The sequence below is a fragment of the Piliocolobus tephrosceles genome, chromosome 1 (assembly GCF_002776525.5).
Source record: "Piliocolobus tephrosceles isolate RC106 chromosome 1, ASM277652v3, whole genome shotgun sequence".
NCBI lineage: Eukaryota > Metazoa > Chordata > Mammalia > Primates > Cercopithecidae > Piliocolobus > Piliocolobus tephrosceles.
The window spans coordinates 13141268-13159095 of NC_045434.1; the positions used below are offsets into that span (position 1 = coordinate 13141268).

At 46.3% G+C, this 17828-nt stretch overlaps 1 protein-coding gene across 9 annotated transcripts in view; it reads right to left on the minus strand.

The window, feature by feature from the left end:
• Positions 1-17828, minus strand: part of TBCE (tubulin folding cofactor E) — a 72754-nt gene that overhangs the window by 19238 nt on the left and 35688 nt on the right. For 7 of the 9 annotated variants that reach the window (XR_003309616.1, XM_026455109.1, XM_026455114.2 and 4 more), the window contains exons 4-6: positions 14626-14811; positions 9341-9429; positions 1736-1835 (exon numbers count right to left, since the gene is read on the minus strand). Coding sequence is in view for 8 of the 9 variants with exons in the window: in XM_026455109.1 (XP_026310894.1) it covers positions 1736-1835; positions 9341-9429; positions 14626-14811 (375 nt within the window). In the remaining variant the exon portion in view is untranslated. Of the gene's footprint in view, positions 1-1735; positions 1836-9340; positions 9486-14625; positions 14812-17828 lie in introns of all 9 variants that reach the window. The other 2 variants (XM_026455113.1, XM_026455112.2) reach the window with 1 other exon arrangement.

Genomic DNA, 17828 nt, shown 5'->3' on the forward strand with positions numbered 1-17828 from the left:
GTGACCATTTGCAAGGCTATAATAATCAATGTGTCCTTAAAGATTAAAGTGTCCTTAAAGAGGCGGGACATGGTGGCTCACACCTGTAATTTCAGCACTTTGGGAGGCTGAGGCGGGTGGAAAACCTGAGGTCAGGAGTTCAAGATCAGCCTGGCCAACATGGCGAAACCCTGCCTCTACTAAAAATACAAAAAGTAGCCGGCAGTGGTGGTGGACACCTATAGTCCCAGCTACTCAGGAGGCTGAGGTAGGAGAATCCCTTGAACCTGGGAAGGAGAGGTTGCAGTGAGCCGAGATTGCACCATTGCACTCCAGTCTGGGCAACAAGAGTGAGACTCCGTCTCAAAAATATATATATACACAAATAAATAAATAAATAAGGTGACACAGTGATTCACGCCTGTAATCCCAGCACTTTGGGAGGCTGATGTGGGCGGATCACGAGGTCAAGAGATCGAGACTATCCTGGCCAACATAGTGAAACCTTGTCTCTACTAAAAATACAAAAATTAGCTGGGCGTGGTGGTGCGTGCCTGTAGTCCCAGCTACTCAGGAGGCTGAGGCAGGAGAATCGCTTGAACCCGGGAGGCAGAGGTTGCAGTGAGCCAAGATCACGCCACTGCACTCCATCCTGGCGACGGGGCGAGACTCTGTCTCAAATAAATAAATAAATAAAGATTTAATGCATCCTTAAAGATTAAATGTGTCCTTAAAGTTAAATTTAGATAAATTCAAGTAAACCAAAATCTGGCTGTATAAAAATGTCTACTAGTGAAGCAGCTACGCTGTCTGGGGTATATACCTGGTGTTCCTCTTCTCCCGCCAGGAAAATCTAGGACACGGACACACATGAGGAGTTTAGGAGTGGAGGTTTAACAGGCAAGAGAAAGAAAATGGAAAACAGCTCTCTCTCTACTTAAGAGAGAGAGGACTTCCAAGAGGAAAAAGGCATGCTGGCAGCAGACGCAGATTTTTTGTTTGTTTTTTTTTGACGGAGTCTCGCTCTGCCGCCCAGGCTGGAGTGCAATGGCGCGATCTCAGCTCACTACAACCTCCACCTCCCGGGTTCCAGCGATTCTTCTGCCCCAGCCCCCCAGGTAGCTGGGATTATAGGCGCCTACCACCATGCCCAGTTAATTTTGTGTTTTTAGTAGAGATGGGGTTTCTTCGTGTTGGTCTGGCTGGTCTCGAACTCCCGACCTCAGGTGATCCCTGTGCCTCCGCCTCCCAAAGTTCTGGGATTACAGGAGTGAGCCACTGCACCCGGCCCAGATGCACAGATTTTAGTTCGACTTGAGGAGGCAGCATCTGATTGGTTCAATCAGGCATGATAGCCCGGGAAGGTTGGCCACCTCACCCTAATCTTACTATGTAAATGAACTTTTCCTTTGGCTGGCACCATCTTGTCTGCTCCTTACTGTACACATGGCTGGAAAACAGATGGGAAGATGGAGCCGCCATCTTGAACATGATTGGCTCAACTGTCGGCATCTATGTCTGCAGCTCCATTTTACAGGCTGCTTGTGTTAGAAAGGAAAATAATTTGGGGCTGCTTTTCATTAAAAGGAAACCTTACTGAGGACTTCCATACCCTCACTATCAGCCTGAGTAATTTCTTCTTAACTCCTCCATCATCAGGTGGCAGACTTAATCCTTCTGGCTCAGAGATGCTGTGAGGGAGCAAGGAGAGATGAGTTTTATTGTTCATGAAAATTCGGCAACCAAGAGTTCAAACCTGAGATTAAGGGCTTCCAGGTGTCTGAGCTGATCAGCAATGTGGATCACTTCATCCCAGGATGACAACAGGTTTTTTGACAAATCTACTCTTCTAATATCTAAAAGCACATGTTAAGAAACAGTAATTTCAAAAGATTCACAAAAGACATGAAAGTAGTTACTCTCATTTCCCGAGCATGAGTGCTTTAACCTTTCATTTTATACCCTCTAGTTAGCTTGAAATTTTTTCAGGAGTACATAATACTTTTAAGTTATCCAAAACTTCACTGAGAAACTAAAAAGTTCATTATCCGGCCGGGCTCAATGGCTCACGCCTGTAATCCCAGCACTTTGGGATGCCAAGTTGGGGGGATCACTTGAGGTCAGGAGTTCAAGACCAGCCTGGCCCACATGGCAAAACCCCATCTCTACTAAAAATACAGAAATTAACCAGGTGTGGTGGCATGCGCTTGTAATTCCAGCTACTCAGGAGGTTGAGGCACGAGAATCTCTAGAGCCCGGGAGGCGGAGGTTGCAGTGGGTGGAGATTGCACCACTGTACTCCAGCCTGGATGACAGAGTGAGACTGTCTCAAAAAACTAAAAATAAATTAAAAGTTCATTGTTATATACTCAAAACTTGAGACAAACATCTACAATCAAATGAAAAAGAACCAAATGTCATAACATTAAACCATCCTAGCACTATCCAACAAAAGGAGAGGGGAAAAGCAGTGAGGGTAACTTTGATTTCTTAAGCACCTAAGGTATACACACAAGGCTCACCCCAGCACATGACCTTCTATGGGGCACCATTACCATAGGAATCTCCAGACAAATAGCATCTGCAGAGGAGATAAGAGGGGTCAACTTGGGACACATGTTCAAAAGTGCATGACTTAGGAATTGAGAGGGTGTCCTGTAGCCTGGAAACAGTTATAACAGTATCACTCCAACTGCCCCGATACAGGGATTCAGAGAGAATAACACAGTGGGACTGGAAAAGCAAAGCTGATGGGCAACACAAGTGTAGGTGAGGGGCTAGGTGCAGGTGCAGCGCCATCAGGAAGGGGCACAGCTTAGCCAGGTCCCCGTAGAGAAAAAGGAGCTTGCAGCAGGACCAGGCCAGCTAGTGGAGGAGCCTACACTCTCATCTAATATGTGTATGTATGGAAATCATTCAATGTACTCGTCTATTCTGCAAGTAACTATTTAGGGCCAGGAGCATCACAGTGGCAAAGCAGAGTCTCATCGGGGAGAGACGATCGTGACACAGGGGCCTCTACAGTGTGTCACAGGCAGGCCTGCCTGTGCTCAGGGACAGAGCAGGGCACGCAGGAAAGGTGTGTGGCTGTTCTATATGCAGTGCTCAGGGAAGACCACCTCCTCCAACAAGAGGGCATCTGAGCAGAGAGCTGAGGGAAATGGGGGAACGCCATCTGGGAGAGGAGCCCGCGGCGGAGGAGTGACAAGAGCAAAGGCCCTGGGATGGGAACGCGCTCAGCCTATGACGGGGACTGCCGGCGCCTGTGTGACTGGAGCAGATGGGCTTGGGGGTACTAGAAACGAGGTCACAAGGGACAAGGGGCCAGGCCACATCACAAAGGCCTTGCAGGCCACTTCAAAGTCTTTGCTAGTCTTTGCTTGAAACGAGAGATACTGGAGGCTCTGGAACAGCGACAGATGACCTGGGTCTTTTAAAAATCACTCTGCTTTGACTTTGATCTATACTATGTCAAAAAAAAAAAAAGGAAAAGTCACTGTGCTGCACGATTGCAGGAAACAAAGGAGGGCCGCGAGTCTCCAGGAGGCCAGAGCAGAGCAGCAGCATGAGAGGGCAGACCACGGCAGAGGGGGCGTCTGACTCTGGACTGGGGCTCACAGGATTGCCAGTGGATTTAGGTGTGAGGCATGGGAGACAGGGAATGTCAAGGACAACTCCAAGATCTGTGGCCTGTGCAACTGGAACTGTCATTTACTAAAAGGGGAAGACTACAGGATGGGCAGGCGTGAGGGGTCTTAGTTTTGGACATGCTAAATCTATGATGGCTATGAGACATCCAGACAGAGATATCAAAGCAGTGGCTGGAGAGACAGATGTCCAAGAGGACAGGCCGTGGAGGAGTGCCAGCCACACCCCAGAAGGTCTCTCAAGAAGCCAGGGCTCCCAAATCTGAGCCTCGGGGTACACCCAACACCCTGTAACCAGAGAAAGGTCCCATAGAGTGACTGAGGAGGACTGGCCAGCGACAGAAGAAGAGCTCTAAGATCCAGGCCAGGCGCGGTGGCTCACGCCTATAATCCCAGCACTCTGAGAGGCCAAAGTGGGCAGATCACCTGAGGTCAGGAGTTCGAGACCAGCCTGGCCAACATGGTGAAACCCTGTCTCTACTAAAGATACAAAAATCAGGCCGGGAACTGTGACTCATTCCTGTAATCCCAGCACTTTGGGAGGCCGAGGCAGGCAGATCACCTGAGGTCGGGAGTTCGAGACCAGCCTGACCAACATGGAAAAACCCCGTCTCTACTAAAAATACAAAATTAGCCGGGTGTGGTGGCAAACGCCTGTAGTCCCAGCTACTCGGGAAGCTGAGGCAGGAGATTCGCTTGAACTCGGGAGGCGGAGGTAGTGGTGAGCCAAGATCGTGCCATTGCATTCTAGCCTGGGCAACAAGAGCAAAACTCTATCTCAAAAAAAGAAAAAAAAAAAAAATCAGCCAAGCGTGGGGGCACGCACCTGTGGTCCCAGCTACACAGGGGGCTGAGGCAGGAGAATCGCTTGAACCTGGGTGCCAGAAGGTTGCGGTGAGCCGAGATCGTGCCACTGCATTCCAGCCTGGGTGAAAGAGTGAGACTCCATCTCAAAAAAAAAAAAAAAAAAAAAGCCCTAAGATCCAGTAATAACAGCAGCAGCAGGGACAGCCACCACCTCCCTGCTGCCACTGCTGACCAGACCCAGGCGCTATGCTGGTTTCTGGGTTGTTTTCCTTTTTCACAGCAGAAAAACAGTGGCACAGCAGTCAGAGATCTGTGTCATTGTGTGCAAATGAACAAGTGGGAAATTACACCCAAGGCAGCCTCGATTCAAAATCCGTTTCATTGCACCCCATAATGCAACAGGGGTCATCAAACGTACATAAAACGTGGAAAAAGTTTCTTTACAAAAACAGCGGCATCACTCCAAAGCATGGGTTAGAAAGGAAATAATTTTAGGCAGGAACCAATTAGGAAGCTCTGCAAGAAGGTCAGGAACAAGGGAAGGATGGCAGAGAAGATGCGAAGAAAGGGATGACTCCAAACCCGGTCACCAGCTACCCATGCCCAAATCCTGCCAGCTGCCCGGACTATTACAGCCCAAGAGCTAACAATGGGGTCTACCCTCGTAAACAGTTGCATTTCAACTGGTAATATGAGTACCTACAGGATAGCCTTGATTTTGCTGTGGCCGTCGCATCAAATGGAAGGGAAAAGAGTCAGGCTGCCAAAAATTCCAGACCCGGCAAACACCCTCCAGGTCCCCTCGGGCTTCTCCTCCACCCTTGGGGACACACCTGCACGATGGCTTCTGTAAACTGTTCCTCCGCTCCTCCTCCTCAGCCTCCCCTTGGCTGCCCTAGCTTCCTGACACCGCCTTAGGCAGGCTCATGCAAGGGGTGCTTTCCAGGCCTCTGGGTGACACTTTGGCCACCCTGTGTTTCCATTAACCCTGCTAAATCGGCTGTTAGGCTGCTGAGGAAGGGTTTAAGTCCAATCACGCTTCCCTCACTGCTGTTTCCCACTATGTAGCCTAGAGTTGTAATTGTCTCCAAGGTCTGTACAGAGCACACAGACCACCTACATCCTGAAATCAACCACGAACAGCAGCTGTCAATATGTGGTCGCCCCTCCCACACAGTTCAAGGAGCCCCCGCGAATGCACAGCTCAGGCCTCCGGGCACAGATTCTCCTCCGCAGGTCATGAGGGAGGAGGCGGCTCATCCCCTCCCCTGGAAGTGCCCTCAGATTTGACATACCCAGGTCTGCAGCGCTCCCACTGCCTTTAGTTCTGGTCGAGTAAATAACCTCAAAGACAGACCAACCCAAAAAAGGATGACTGGATTAAGCACCCAAAGCAATACTTCAACTTCTGGCGAGAATTCAATTGGGACCTGCAAGACATTCATCACTGTATCTGCAAACACCAACCGTGACTGGATTATCTCGTGAAACCTCATTTCTTCGTGTCCTGGGGGACATTTTTCTCCAGAAAAGTGCAGTATAAACAAACAACATGCTGATTCTCCAGGACACTGTTGACAGCTCTGAGCAACCCAACAGCCAGCACTCCCAAACCCATCTACTGCCACATCTGTCCTTTTTTTTTGAGACGGAGTCTTGCTCTTGTCACCCAGGCTAGAGTGCGATGGCGCGATCTCGGCTCACTGCAACCTCCGCCTCCCAGGTTCAAGCGATTCTCCTGCCTCAGCTTCCGAAGTAGCTGGGATAACAGGCGCGCACCACCACGCCCGGCTAATTTTTGTACTTTTAGTAGAGATGGGGTTTCACCACGTTGATCAGGCTGTTCTGTAACTCCTGACCTTAGGTGATCCATCCGCTTGGCCTCCCAAACTGCTGGAATTACAGGCATGAGCCACTGCACCTGGACCCCCACCCCCGCTTTTTTTTTTTTTTTTTTTTTTGAGATGGAGTCCCGCTCTGTCACCCAGGCTAGAGTGCAGTGGTGTGATCTCGGCTCACCGCAATCTCTGCCTCCCAGATTCAAGTGATTTTCCTGCCTCAGCCTCCTCCCGAGTAGCTGGGATTACAGGCACCCGTAACCACACCCAGTTAATTTTTTGTATTTTTAGTACAGACAGGGTTTCACCATGTTGGCCAGGCTGGTCTTGAACTCCTGACCTCAGGTGATCCATCCGCCTTGGCCTCCCAAAGTGCTGAGATTATAGGCATGAGCTACTGCACATGGCCCAATGACCAATCTTCTGAAATAGTTTAGGAATGGGCCAGGCAGAATGCAGAATGCTCTGACACTTCTGTGGCACTGGCTCCTTAGCAAACTCTTTTCTGCATCCACTCCATTCCTCTTACCCCAGCTGCCTAGCTCTGAAAATGACCACACATTTGCAGCACGTTGGGGTCAACAGAGGAGGCTACTCAGGGGCAGACAGTGGATGTTGCAGCTACCACAGGCCCCAACAGACTCCCAGGCTGTTTCCCCCAAGGGAACTGAAACCGCAGACACACAGATGGAGAGTTCTGATCTAATTTCCTTCATTGCACCGTCGGGGCATTTTGCCAAAGAGAGCTACTTCACCTGGCATCTCTGCACTCAGAAAAAAACTGATCAAAACTGATACTTTTTGCAAAAGTTATTATGTACAGATCAAATAGACTTAACGAATTGGGGAAGGACCTTTTAAAGTTAGAGAAAGTCTATTCGGTTTCCATGGGAAACTCTTCTTTTTGTTGAGACGGAGTCTCGCTCTGTTACCCAGGCTGGAGTACAATGGCATGACCTCAGCTCACTGCCACCTCCGCCTCCTGGGTTCAAGCGATTCTCCCTGCTTCAGCCTCCCAAGTAGCTGGGATTACAGGCATGCACCACCACGCCTGGCTAATTTTTGTATTTTTAGTAGAGATGGGGTTTCACCATGTTGGCCAGGTTGGTCTCAAACTCCTGACCTTAGGTGATCCACCCACCTCAGCCTCCCAAAGTGCTGGGATTACAGGCATGTGCCACTGCGCCCAGCCTCCATGGGAAATTTTTTTTTTTTTTTTTGAGATGGAGTCTTGATCTGTCGTCCAGGCTGGACTGCAGTGGCGCGATCTCGGCTCACTGCAAGCTCCGCCTCCCGGGTTCAAGCCATTCTCCTGCCTCAGCCTCCCAAGTAGCTAGGACTACAGGCACACGCCACAATGCCTGGCTAATTTTTTTGTATTTTTCGTAGAGACGGCGTTTCACTGTGTTAGCCAGGATGGTCTTAATCTCCTGACCTCGTGATCCGCTCCTCTTGGCCTCCCAAAGTGCTGGGATTACAGGCATGAGCCACCGCGCCCAGCCGGGAAACTTCTTAATAGAAACAGGGTCTAGCTGTCATCCAGGCTGAAGTACGGTGCATGACAGGCTCATCACAGCCTTGAACTCCTGAGCTCAAGCAGTCCTCCCACCTCAGCCTCCTGAGTAGCTGAGATGACAGGCACATGCCACTATACCCTGTTTTGTTTGTTTTGTTTAATTTTTAATAGACACAAGGTCTCACAATGTTCCCAAGACTGGTCTCAAACTCCTGGCCTCAAGCAGTTCTCCAGTCTCAGCCTCCCAAAGTGTTGAGATTACCGGCATGAGCCACCATGCCCACCCTCGAAATTTTCTTTTAACTCACCTCCAACATTTTTGCTTATGGGCAAAAAAGCAATACATGACAAAAATAACACTAATAAGAGAAGGTAGAGAAAAGAGATTCCAAACTTCATAAAGAGCCTCTTTTGGAGTATTATAACAAAGTGCATTCAGCTGCATGAAACCAGAACCAGAGTCTTTCCCACTAAAAATAACTGCATGAGGCCAGGTGTGTGGCTCATGCCTATAATCTCAGCACTTTGAGAGGCTGAGGCGGGCGAATCACCTGAGGTCAGGAGTTCGTGACCAGCCTCACCAATGTGGCGAAACCCCATCTCTACTAAAAATACAAAAATTAGCCAGATGTGGTAGCAGGCACCTGTAGTCCCAGCTACTCGGGAGGCTGGGACAGAAGAATCGCTTGAACCTGGGAGGCGGAAGTTACAGTGAGCTGAGATCACGCCACAGCACTCCAGCCTGGGTGACAGAGCAAGGTTCCATCTCAAAAAACAAAAAACAAAAGAAATGCATGAGAAAACAGACCAGGGCTGAAGCAGATTCATCTTGGGTTCCCAGTACACTGTCAGCGGCCCAGGTTCCCTCTCTTCTGCTCTCCCAATCTGTACCAGATGGCTTTCTTCACACTTGTAAGACAGCTGCCAACGCCCTGGGCATTCCATCCACTCAAGGCAGGGGGAAGGGGAAAAGCAACAGGCAAAAGGCAGAGGCCAACCAAGTGTGCCCCCTTTCTTTCTTGAGACGAAGTCTTGCTCTGTCGTCAGGCTGAGTGCACTGGCGCAATCTCAGCTTGCTGCAACCTCCGCCTACCGGGTTCAAGCAATTCTCCTGCCTCAGCCTCCTGAGTGGCTGGGACTACAGGCACATGCCACCATACCCGGCTAATTTTTGTATTTTTAGTAGAGATGGGTTTCACCATCTTGGCCAGGATGGTCTTGATCTCCTGACCTCGTGATCCACCTGCCTCAGCCTCCCAAAGTGCTAGGATTACAGGTGTGAGCCACTGCACCCTGCCAAGTGTGCCTCCTTTCAAGAAGCCCGGTCTAGAAACTTCCACCTCAACTGGGGGAAGTCATGCTGGCAAACTTGCAAGCAAAGGCATCTGGGAAGGTAAATAATTTATCTAGGCCCCAACTACACCAAGCAAAACTGAACCGCATTAGCAAGGAAGTTGTGAAGAATGGACAATGGGTAGGCAATTAGCAGTCTCTGGCACAGGCATCAAATCCAAAGTCAGATTCCAGTAACAAGCTCTCGGTGAAAAGGATACTAGGACATGCTTCGGCAACTCCTCCTTTTTCACCAGCACAACTTACTGCACAGTTCCTCAGAGAAACTTCTTGCAACTTGCTCAGCTGACTGCATGAAAAACAGAGTTCACATGGATACATAAGCACGTATGCTATCCACTGGCCCTTTAAAAAATTAAACACATTTCAGACATATAAAAGGGTACCAAAAATAATATATAAATGCCAGTAACTACCACCCAAATTAAGAATAAAACATTACCAAAAAAAGAGCACTACAAACATTACGAATGCAACTGAAGTCCTCTGGGGCCCTCTCCAAACACAATTCTCCCTCTACTCCCCAGGGGTAACCTTTTTTTTTTTTTTTTTTTTTTTTGAGCTGGAGTCTCACTGTGTTGCCCAGGCTGGAGTGCAGTGGCACGATCTAGGCTCGCTGCAGCCTCCATCTCCCAGGTTCAGGTGGTTCTCCTGCCTCAGCCCCCTGAGTAGCTGGGATTACAGGCGTTTGCTACCACACCCGGCTAATTTTTGCATTTTTAGTAGAGACAGGGTTTCACCATGTTGGCCAGACTGGTCTGGAACTCCTGACCTCAAGTGATCCACCCACCTTAGCCTCCCAAAGTGTCTGGATGTGAGTCACTGCGCCCAGCCCTCGCCAGGGGTAACCTTATACTTATACTACATTTGGTGTTTATTTAAGCTTAAGCATTTCTTAATATTTTTACCATATATTTCCATATCCCTAAACAAATACAGCATTTTTTAATATTCTGAAACTTGATACAAATGGTATTCTACTCCACAGAGCCTTCTGCAGCTGACTTTTTCCTCAACAGTCTATTGTTCAGTGGTAAGATTTCACTACAGTGACACATGCAGCTCCAGGACATTCATCTTCACACCTGATAGTGTTTGTTACATGAACAGACCACAAGGAATGCAGATACTCTTCTGCTGACATTTAGATTGTTCCCAGCCATGCACAAGTACACGCTATGGAGTGCTTCTTGCACTCACATGTAAAAGCCTCCCTAAAGGACTTCCTAGAAAGCATGCCCAGCTTCAGCATGACCAGATACTTCTGGCAGCCATTTGTTAAGTGTAGAGAATCTTGTCTTTTCTATTCATGAAAAGAATCCACATATACAATGTCTAAGAACACAGAATCTGGAACCAGACCACCTGGGTTCAAATCCCGATTCCATCTCCTTTGGCTTTGGAGAAGTGAATTAGCACCTCTGTGCCTCAGACTTCACATCTCTAAAAGGCCACGGTATATGCACAAGTTCACAGCAGCATTATTCCTGGTAGTCAAGAGGTGGAAGAACCCAAGTATCCATCAACAAATGAAGGGATAAACAAAACGTGGCATGCATATGCAACACAATACTGTGCAAACTTAAAAAAAAAAGAAGGAGGAAATTCTGACATATGCCACAATGTGGATGAACCTTGAGTGCGTTACGCTAGGTGAAATAAGCCAGTCACAAAAGAACAAATATGTGGCCGGGCATGGTGGCTCATGCCCGTAATCGCAGCACTTTGGGAGGCCAAGGTGAGTGGATCACCTGGGGTCAGGAGTTCGAGACTAGCCTGGCCAACATGGTGAAACCCTGTTTCTACTAAAAAAAAAAAATGCCAAAAATTAGCCTGGCATAGTGATGGGCACCTGTAATCCCGGCTACTCAGGAGGCTGAGACAGGAGAATCGCTTGAACCTGGGAGGGTGGAGGTTGCAGTGAGCTGAGATCACACCACTGCGCTCCAGCCTGGGCAACAAGAGCGAAACTCTGTCTCAAAAAAAAAAAAAAAAAAAACCCACAAAAAACAAACAAAAACAAAAAAAAGAAAGAAAATCTAGGGTACAAAAGGCAGCAGCAGAATTTAAAGGTAGAGGGTCCCAAACTTTCTCAGACTACAGGGTCCTTAGGGTTTCCGTAATTTTTTTCATGGTACTTAGGCCAAAATAAATACCTCACAGTTCCAATTAAGTATGTAGTTAGGGCCAAACAACTTAATCATTACTTATGTCCTATCAACTCAGTGTCTGCTGGGCACTGCCCAACTTCCCAAACCCTGCAATCAGACTGGACGCCACCAACTCCACTTCCAGTTCCACACTGATTTAAGAGATACTTGCTTTTTTATAAAACAAGTATTTCTATTGATGCATGATAAATGTACATAAATACTTGTGTTTTATCGCAGCAATCGCCCAAAAGCCAGCTTTGTTGGCTTATGACATCATCGGAAAAAACGACAGGAATCTCATGAAACAGTCAACTACTTCAAACTGTAGTTTGCACTGTGTCCGACAGATGTCGCTCTTTCCCCCTAAAGTTTAAAATAGCCTGCCTTGCCAGGACAACTTGGCACTAAGGCTGAGGACTCAGATCTCAATCCAAGCATCACTCCAGAGCCAAAGCCATCTCCAAGAGAAAGCATACATAATGGTTTTTTAAATTTGTTTTTGATTCCTTTATTGAGTCTTTTCTTAGTGGTACGATCTCAAAGCTGGTCAGCTGGATTTTATTGAGGAGATAAGACAGTGGCTTAAAGTAGAGGTTTCGACTCCTAAAAAAAACTCCTAAAGCTACCATTAATTGCAGGATCTCATTTGTTATTCACAACAGCACTTATATCTTAGGTTTTATGTTGTAATTGAGGAAACTGAGGCTTAGAAACAATAAGTAGCTATCTGTAACTTCTGTCAGAGCCAGAAGTGCCTTAGCTGGCGTCTGAACCCAGCCTAACTCCAACACTGGCTGCATTCCACCAAGCTGTCTCATGATTTCTGAACTGACTAATCTCTAGCCAACATACGAGATTGCTCCAGAATCTCTAAAATTTTACCTTTTCAATCAAGAAAGACACTAGCTAATGATTAAATTCAATGATACTCAAGTAGTAGGGTCATTTACAGAAAAATTCATGAGTTACATAGTTGTTCATAAACTAGGGGACGAAAATCCATTTGCAATTTGTTAATATTCTTAGAGCCCACAATATTCTCCGAAAGAGATTAACCAATAAAAAAAAAAGATGCTTCTTTTGGGTAAGAGATACTTAAATATCTGGGTTTTTTGTTCGTTTGTCTGTCGTTTGAGACAAGGTCTCACTATGTCACCTAGGCCGGAGTGCAGTGGTGCAATCATGGCTCACTGCAGCCTTGACCTCCTGGGTTCAGGTGATCGTCCCACCTCAGCTTTCCAAATAGCTGGGACTACAGGCACGCACCACTACACCCAGCTAATTTTTGTATTTATTTATTTATTTTTTGTAGAGACAGGGTTTTGCCATGTTGCCCAAGCTATTTGTTTTTTAAATGGGAACAAACAAAGCACTCTAACCCCTAGAAGCATGTAGTTCTTTAAATCCAAGTAAATCAGTAGGGTAAACAGTAAAAACTGTTCATGATAGTTACGTCTTTTTTTTTTTTTTTTTTTTGAGACAGAGTCTCATTCTGCCACCCAGGCTGGAGTGCAACTGCACGATCTTGGTTCACTGCAACGTCCACCTCCCAGGTTCAAGCGATTCTCCTGCCTCAGCCTCTCAAGCAGCTGGAACTACAGGCACACACCACCACATCTAGCTAATTGTTTGTATTTTTAGTAGAGACAGGGTTTCACCATGTTGGCCAGGCTAGTCTCAAATTCCTGGCCTTAAGAGGCGGATGTGAATCCGCCTGCCTTGGCCTCTAAAAGTGCTAAGATGACAAGCATGAGCCACCGCACCCAGCCCGTTTATGATACTTATAATCTAAGTGGTGGCATTAGTCATACTTTTTTGTTCAATTTGTAATTTCTAAATTCTCAACAATCAAGGTATTTTGTTTTATAAAGAACAGTCCATTTGTTCCTTTTTCTAAAACTCTTGATTTATTCTGAGTTTTTTTTTTAATGGAGGCCATGTATGCTGAAGAGTAGATGTACCAAGAAATGTATTTATTTTCAATATTGTTCCCATGTGCACTTTTATTAATAACAAAAGATAGTAAAGAAATTTACTTTGGACAGAACTATAGCTTAATTCTTTTAGAGACTGAAAGAGAATATATTGTAGGCTTCCAAGTGGCCACAAATTGATTCTCACAGTGGCCACCAGGGGTCCTTACCCAGCTGCCTTGTCCAAGTCACTCACCACAGTAGTAAGCTGCAAGGCCTGGCCAGTTCTTGTGCAGCCATGACTGGTTTTGTGTAAATATTAACTTTCTCTCTCTTTGATTCAAGCAGTTCACTGGAATGACTAGTAAGTCTCCTTGTGCAAAGTCACAATATACAGTTTCAGAGAAAAGAGAACGTTCTCGTGCAGCAGTTTTAAAGTGCATTATTTTAAGGCCGGGTGCAGTGACTCACGCCTGTAATCCCAGTGCTTTGGGAAGCCAAGGATTGCTTGAGCCCAAGAGTTCAAGACCAGCCTGGGCAACATAGCAGGATCCTGTCTGTATAAAAACAAAAATACAATACAATACAATACAATGCATTATTTAGAGCCCATATCCCAAAATTGTGATTCAGCAGAGCTGGGATGGGACCAAAGATGCTGCATGTTTCACAGCTCCCCGGGTGATGAAGATGTGCGGCCAGAGGTGGGAACTACTCCCTACTATTAATAGATGGCACCAGCACCCTCTGTGGCATAGGGAACAATTCAGACTGCTGTTTCCATTCCCAACTTACCATCACCATGAAATAGAAAAGAACCCAAACGTCAGCCTTAGTTACTTAATCAACACGAGATAATATGATGTGAATATTAATGATGGGCCAATAAATGTTTCCATTGCAAACTGGATAAATCTACCAATCCTGTGCTAACATAAGAATTTTAGGCCGGGCGCGGTGGCTCAAGCCTGTAATCCCAGCACTTTGGGAGGCCGAGACGGGCGGATCACAGGTCAGGAGATCGAGACCATCCTGGCTAACACGGTGAAACCCCGTCTCTACTAAAAACTACAAAAATCTAGCCAGGCGAGGTGGCGGCACCTGTAGTCCCAACTACTCGGGAGGCTGAGGCAGGAGAATGGTGTGAACCCGGGAGGCGGAGCTTGCAGTGAGCTGAGATCCGGCCACTGCACTCCAGCCTGGGCGACAGAGCGAGACTCTGTCTCAAAAAAAAAAAAAAAAAGAATTTTAATTTCCCTAAATAATCCTTGGATTCCTCAAATTTTTATTCAGTTTCTGTGGAACCATAAACCAATTTAGAAGCAAATTTGTGAGCATCCATGTAGAGTCATGGGTATTTAAATTCTGAATCTTAATAAAACCATAAAAGTCAGCTCTGCCATTAAAAACTCCACTTACCTTTGCTGTTTCATAAGAGAGTCAAAACCAACAGTCTCTACAGGCTTATTTCCAAGTGTAACAATTTGTTCTTTTCTATCTTCCTCTGGTCCATCTTCTAACACATAGCGGTTCTTAATTGCAGTAAGAAAGTCTGTTCCAAAATTTACCTTGTTCGGACGAATAAAGGATCCTCCTGTTGGGTGCCTGGTAAGGAACAGCGAATGAAACACAGAAAATATTACCCACCAAGAAAGGCCATAAATGCAATGTTCTGAAGGTCTCCAAAAATTTATATATGCTAAAAAATCAAAATTAGCATAAAAGAGAAGATCACATACTAAATAATATATAATCAGTATGACTGACCATAAAGGGTTATGATCTTATGCAAGCATGTTAAATCCCTCTAGATAAATTAACAAGTAATATGAAACTGATAATTCACATTAGAAAAAACAGAACTATTCAATCCATGGGAGTGGCCAGGCATGGTGGCTCACGACTATAATCCCAGCACTTTGGGAGGCCAAGGCGGGTGGATCACCTGAGGTCAGGAGTTTGAGACCAGCCTGGCCAACATAGCGAAACCCTCATCTCTACTAAAAATACAAAAATTAGCTCAGCATGGTGGTGCACACCTGTAGTCCCAGCTACTAGGGAGGCTAAGGTGGGAGAATTGTTTGAACCCGGGAAGTGGAGGTTGCAGTGAGCCAAGATCATGCCACTGCACTCCAGCCTGGGTGACAGAGCGAGACTCTATCTTAAAAAAAAAAAAAAAAAAAAAAAAAATTATAGGTGGATTATATACAAAATCTTTTATTTATTTATTTATTATTATTATTTTTTTTTTGGTAACAGAGTGAGACTTTGTCACTTAAAAAAAAAAGAAGAAGAAACAGGGAACTCTATAAATTGTTCAAAATTGTATTATAAACACTATTTCAGGCTGGGCGCAGTGGCTCACAACTGTAATCCCAGCACTTTGGGAGGCCGAGGCAGGCAAATCACGAGGTCAGGAGATTGAGACCATCCTGGCTAACAAGGTAAAATCCCGTCTCTACTAAAAAATACAAAAAATTAGTCAGGCATGGTGGCGGGTACCTGTAGTCCCAGCTGCTCAGGAGGCTGAGGCAGGAGAATGGTGTGAACCTGGGAGGCAGAGCTCGCAAGGAACCGAGATTGCACCACCGCACTCTAGCCTGGGCAACAGAGTGAGACTCCGTCTCAAAAAAACAAACAAAAAAAAAAAAACACACACACACAAAAATACAAACACTATTTCAGCTTACGATCATTACTTTTTTCTTTTTTTGAGACAGAATCTCACTTTGTTGCCCAGACTGGAGTGCAAGGACGCAATCTTGACTCACTGCAACCTCTGCCTCCCAGGTTCAAGCAACTGTCCTGCCTCAACCTCCCAGTTAGCTGGATTACAGGCATGTGCCAATACACCCAGGCTAATTTTTGTATTTTTAGTAGCAACAGGGTTTCACCATGTTGGCCAGGATGGTCTTGAACTTCTGACCTTAAGTGATCCTCCAGCCTTGACCTCCCAAAGTGCTGGGATTACAGGTGTGAGCCACCAGGCCTGACCTAATTTTGTTTTTTGTTTTTTTTTTAAAGAAAGGGGGTCTCACTCTGTCACCTAGGCTAGAGTGCGGTGACGCAACCGTAACTAACTGCAGCCTCCAATTCCCAGGGCTCAGGCAATGCTCCCTCTTCAGCCTCCCACGTAGCTAGGACTACAGGCACAAGCAACCATGTCCAGCTAACACTTTTTGTATTTTTTTTAAGAGACAACATCTCACTATGTTGCTCAGGAGACAACCATTAACTCTTGAAGAAAGAAATCAGACCTTCTTAGAAGTCCCATAATTTTGGCCAGGCATGGTGTCTCATGCCTATAATCCCAGTACTTTGGGAGGCTGAAAAGGGCAGATCACCTGAGGTCGAGAGTTCAAGACCAGCCTAACCAACAAGGAGAAACCCCATCTCTACTAAAAATACAAAATTAGCCAGGCATGGTGGCGCATGCCTGTAATCCCAGCTATTTGGGAGGCTGAGGCAGGACAATCACTTGAACCCGGGAGGTGGAGGTTGCAATATGCCAAGATCACACCACTGCACTCCAGCCTGGGCAACAAGAGCAAAACTCCATCTCAAAAAAAAAAAAAAAAGTCACCATAACGGAAAAGGATGAAAACTAGTATTTGTGATAAATTTTGTTAGCATAGACATACATACAGTTTTTTCTAGGATGTGGGTTCACAGTGATGACCAGACTCTAAAAGGAACTTGTGATCCCAAAAAGTTAAAACCAATCCCCCACCTGGGAAGAAGTCACCAGGAGGGAGTTAGAAACTTAGAGAGTGTGGGCCAGGTGCAGTGGCTCACCCCTATAATCCTACCATTTTGGGAGGCTGAGGCGGGCAGATCACCTAAAGTCAGGAGTTTGAGACCAGCCTGGTCAACATGGTAAAACCCTGTCTCTATTAAAAATACAAAAATTAGCCGGGCGTGGTTGCTGGTGCCTGGAGTTTCGCTACTTGGAAGTATGAGGCAAGAGAATCGCTTGAGCCGGGAGGTAAAGGTTGCAATGAGCCAACATCACATCATTGCACTCTAGCCTGAGCAATAGATGGAAACTCGGGGAGGGGAGGGGAGGGGAAGGGAAACTTGGAGAGTGTGGTGTCCTGGAAGCCAATGAAGAAAGTCAACAACCATGTCCACTGCTGAAACCAGGTCAGGTAAGGTAACAGCTGAGGCCTGGCCACTGAATCCAGCAACATGAATATAACCTTTCCTACAAGCAGTCTGTGTGGGCAATAGGGCAAAGCCCAGTGGGGGTGAGTTCCAAAGACTGGGAGGCGACTGAGTACAGCCTACCCTTGTCCTGAAGGGGCACAGGGGTCAAAGGAGGGAGACTGTTTAAGACAGGAGAAAATATCCACCTTGTATGTTGATGAAATTAATTCCGTGCAACAGGGGGAAGCTGATTATGCAGGAAATTAAATTCTCTTTTGTAGCAAAATTAAGTCCCATAGTTCTCTCATGGCTTATGCACACACATCAGTGGTTTGTTTCTGTTAAGTTAAACATATCTCTTAAGTTAAAAGCCTAGTTTACTGGCTGCTCTGCCTATGGAGTAGCCATTCTTTATTCCTTTACTTTCTTAATAAACTTGCTTTCACTTTATGGATTCCCCTCAAATTCTTTCCTTT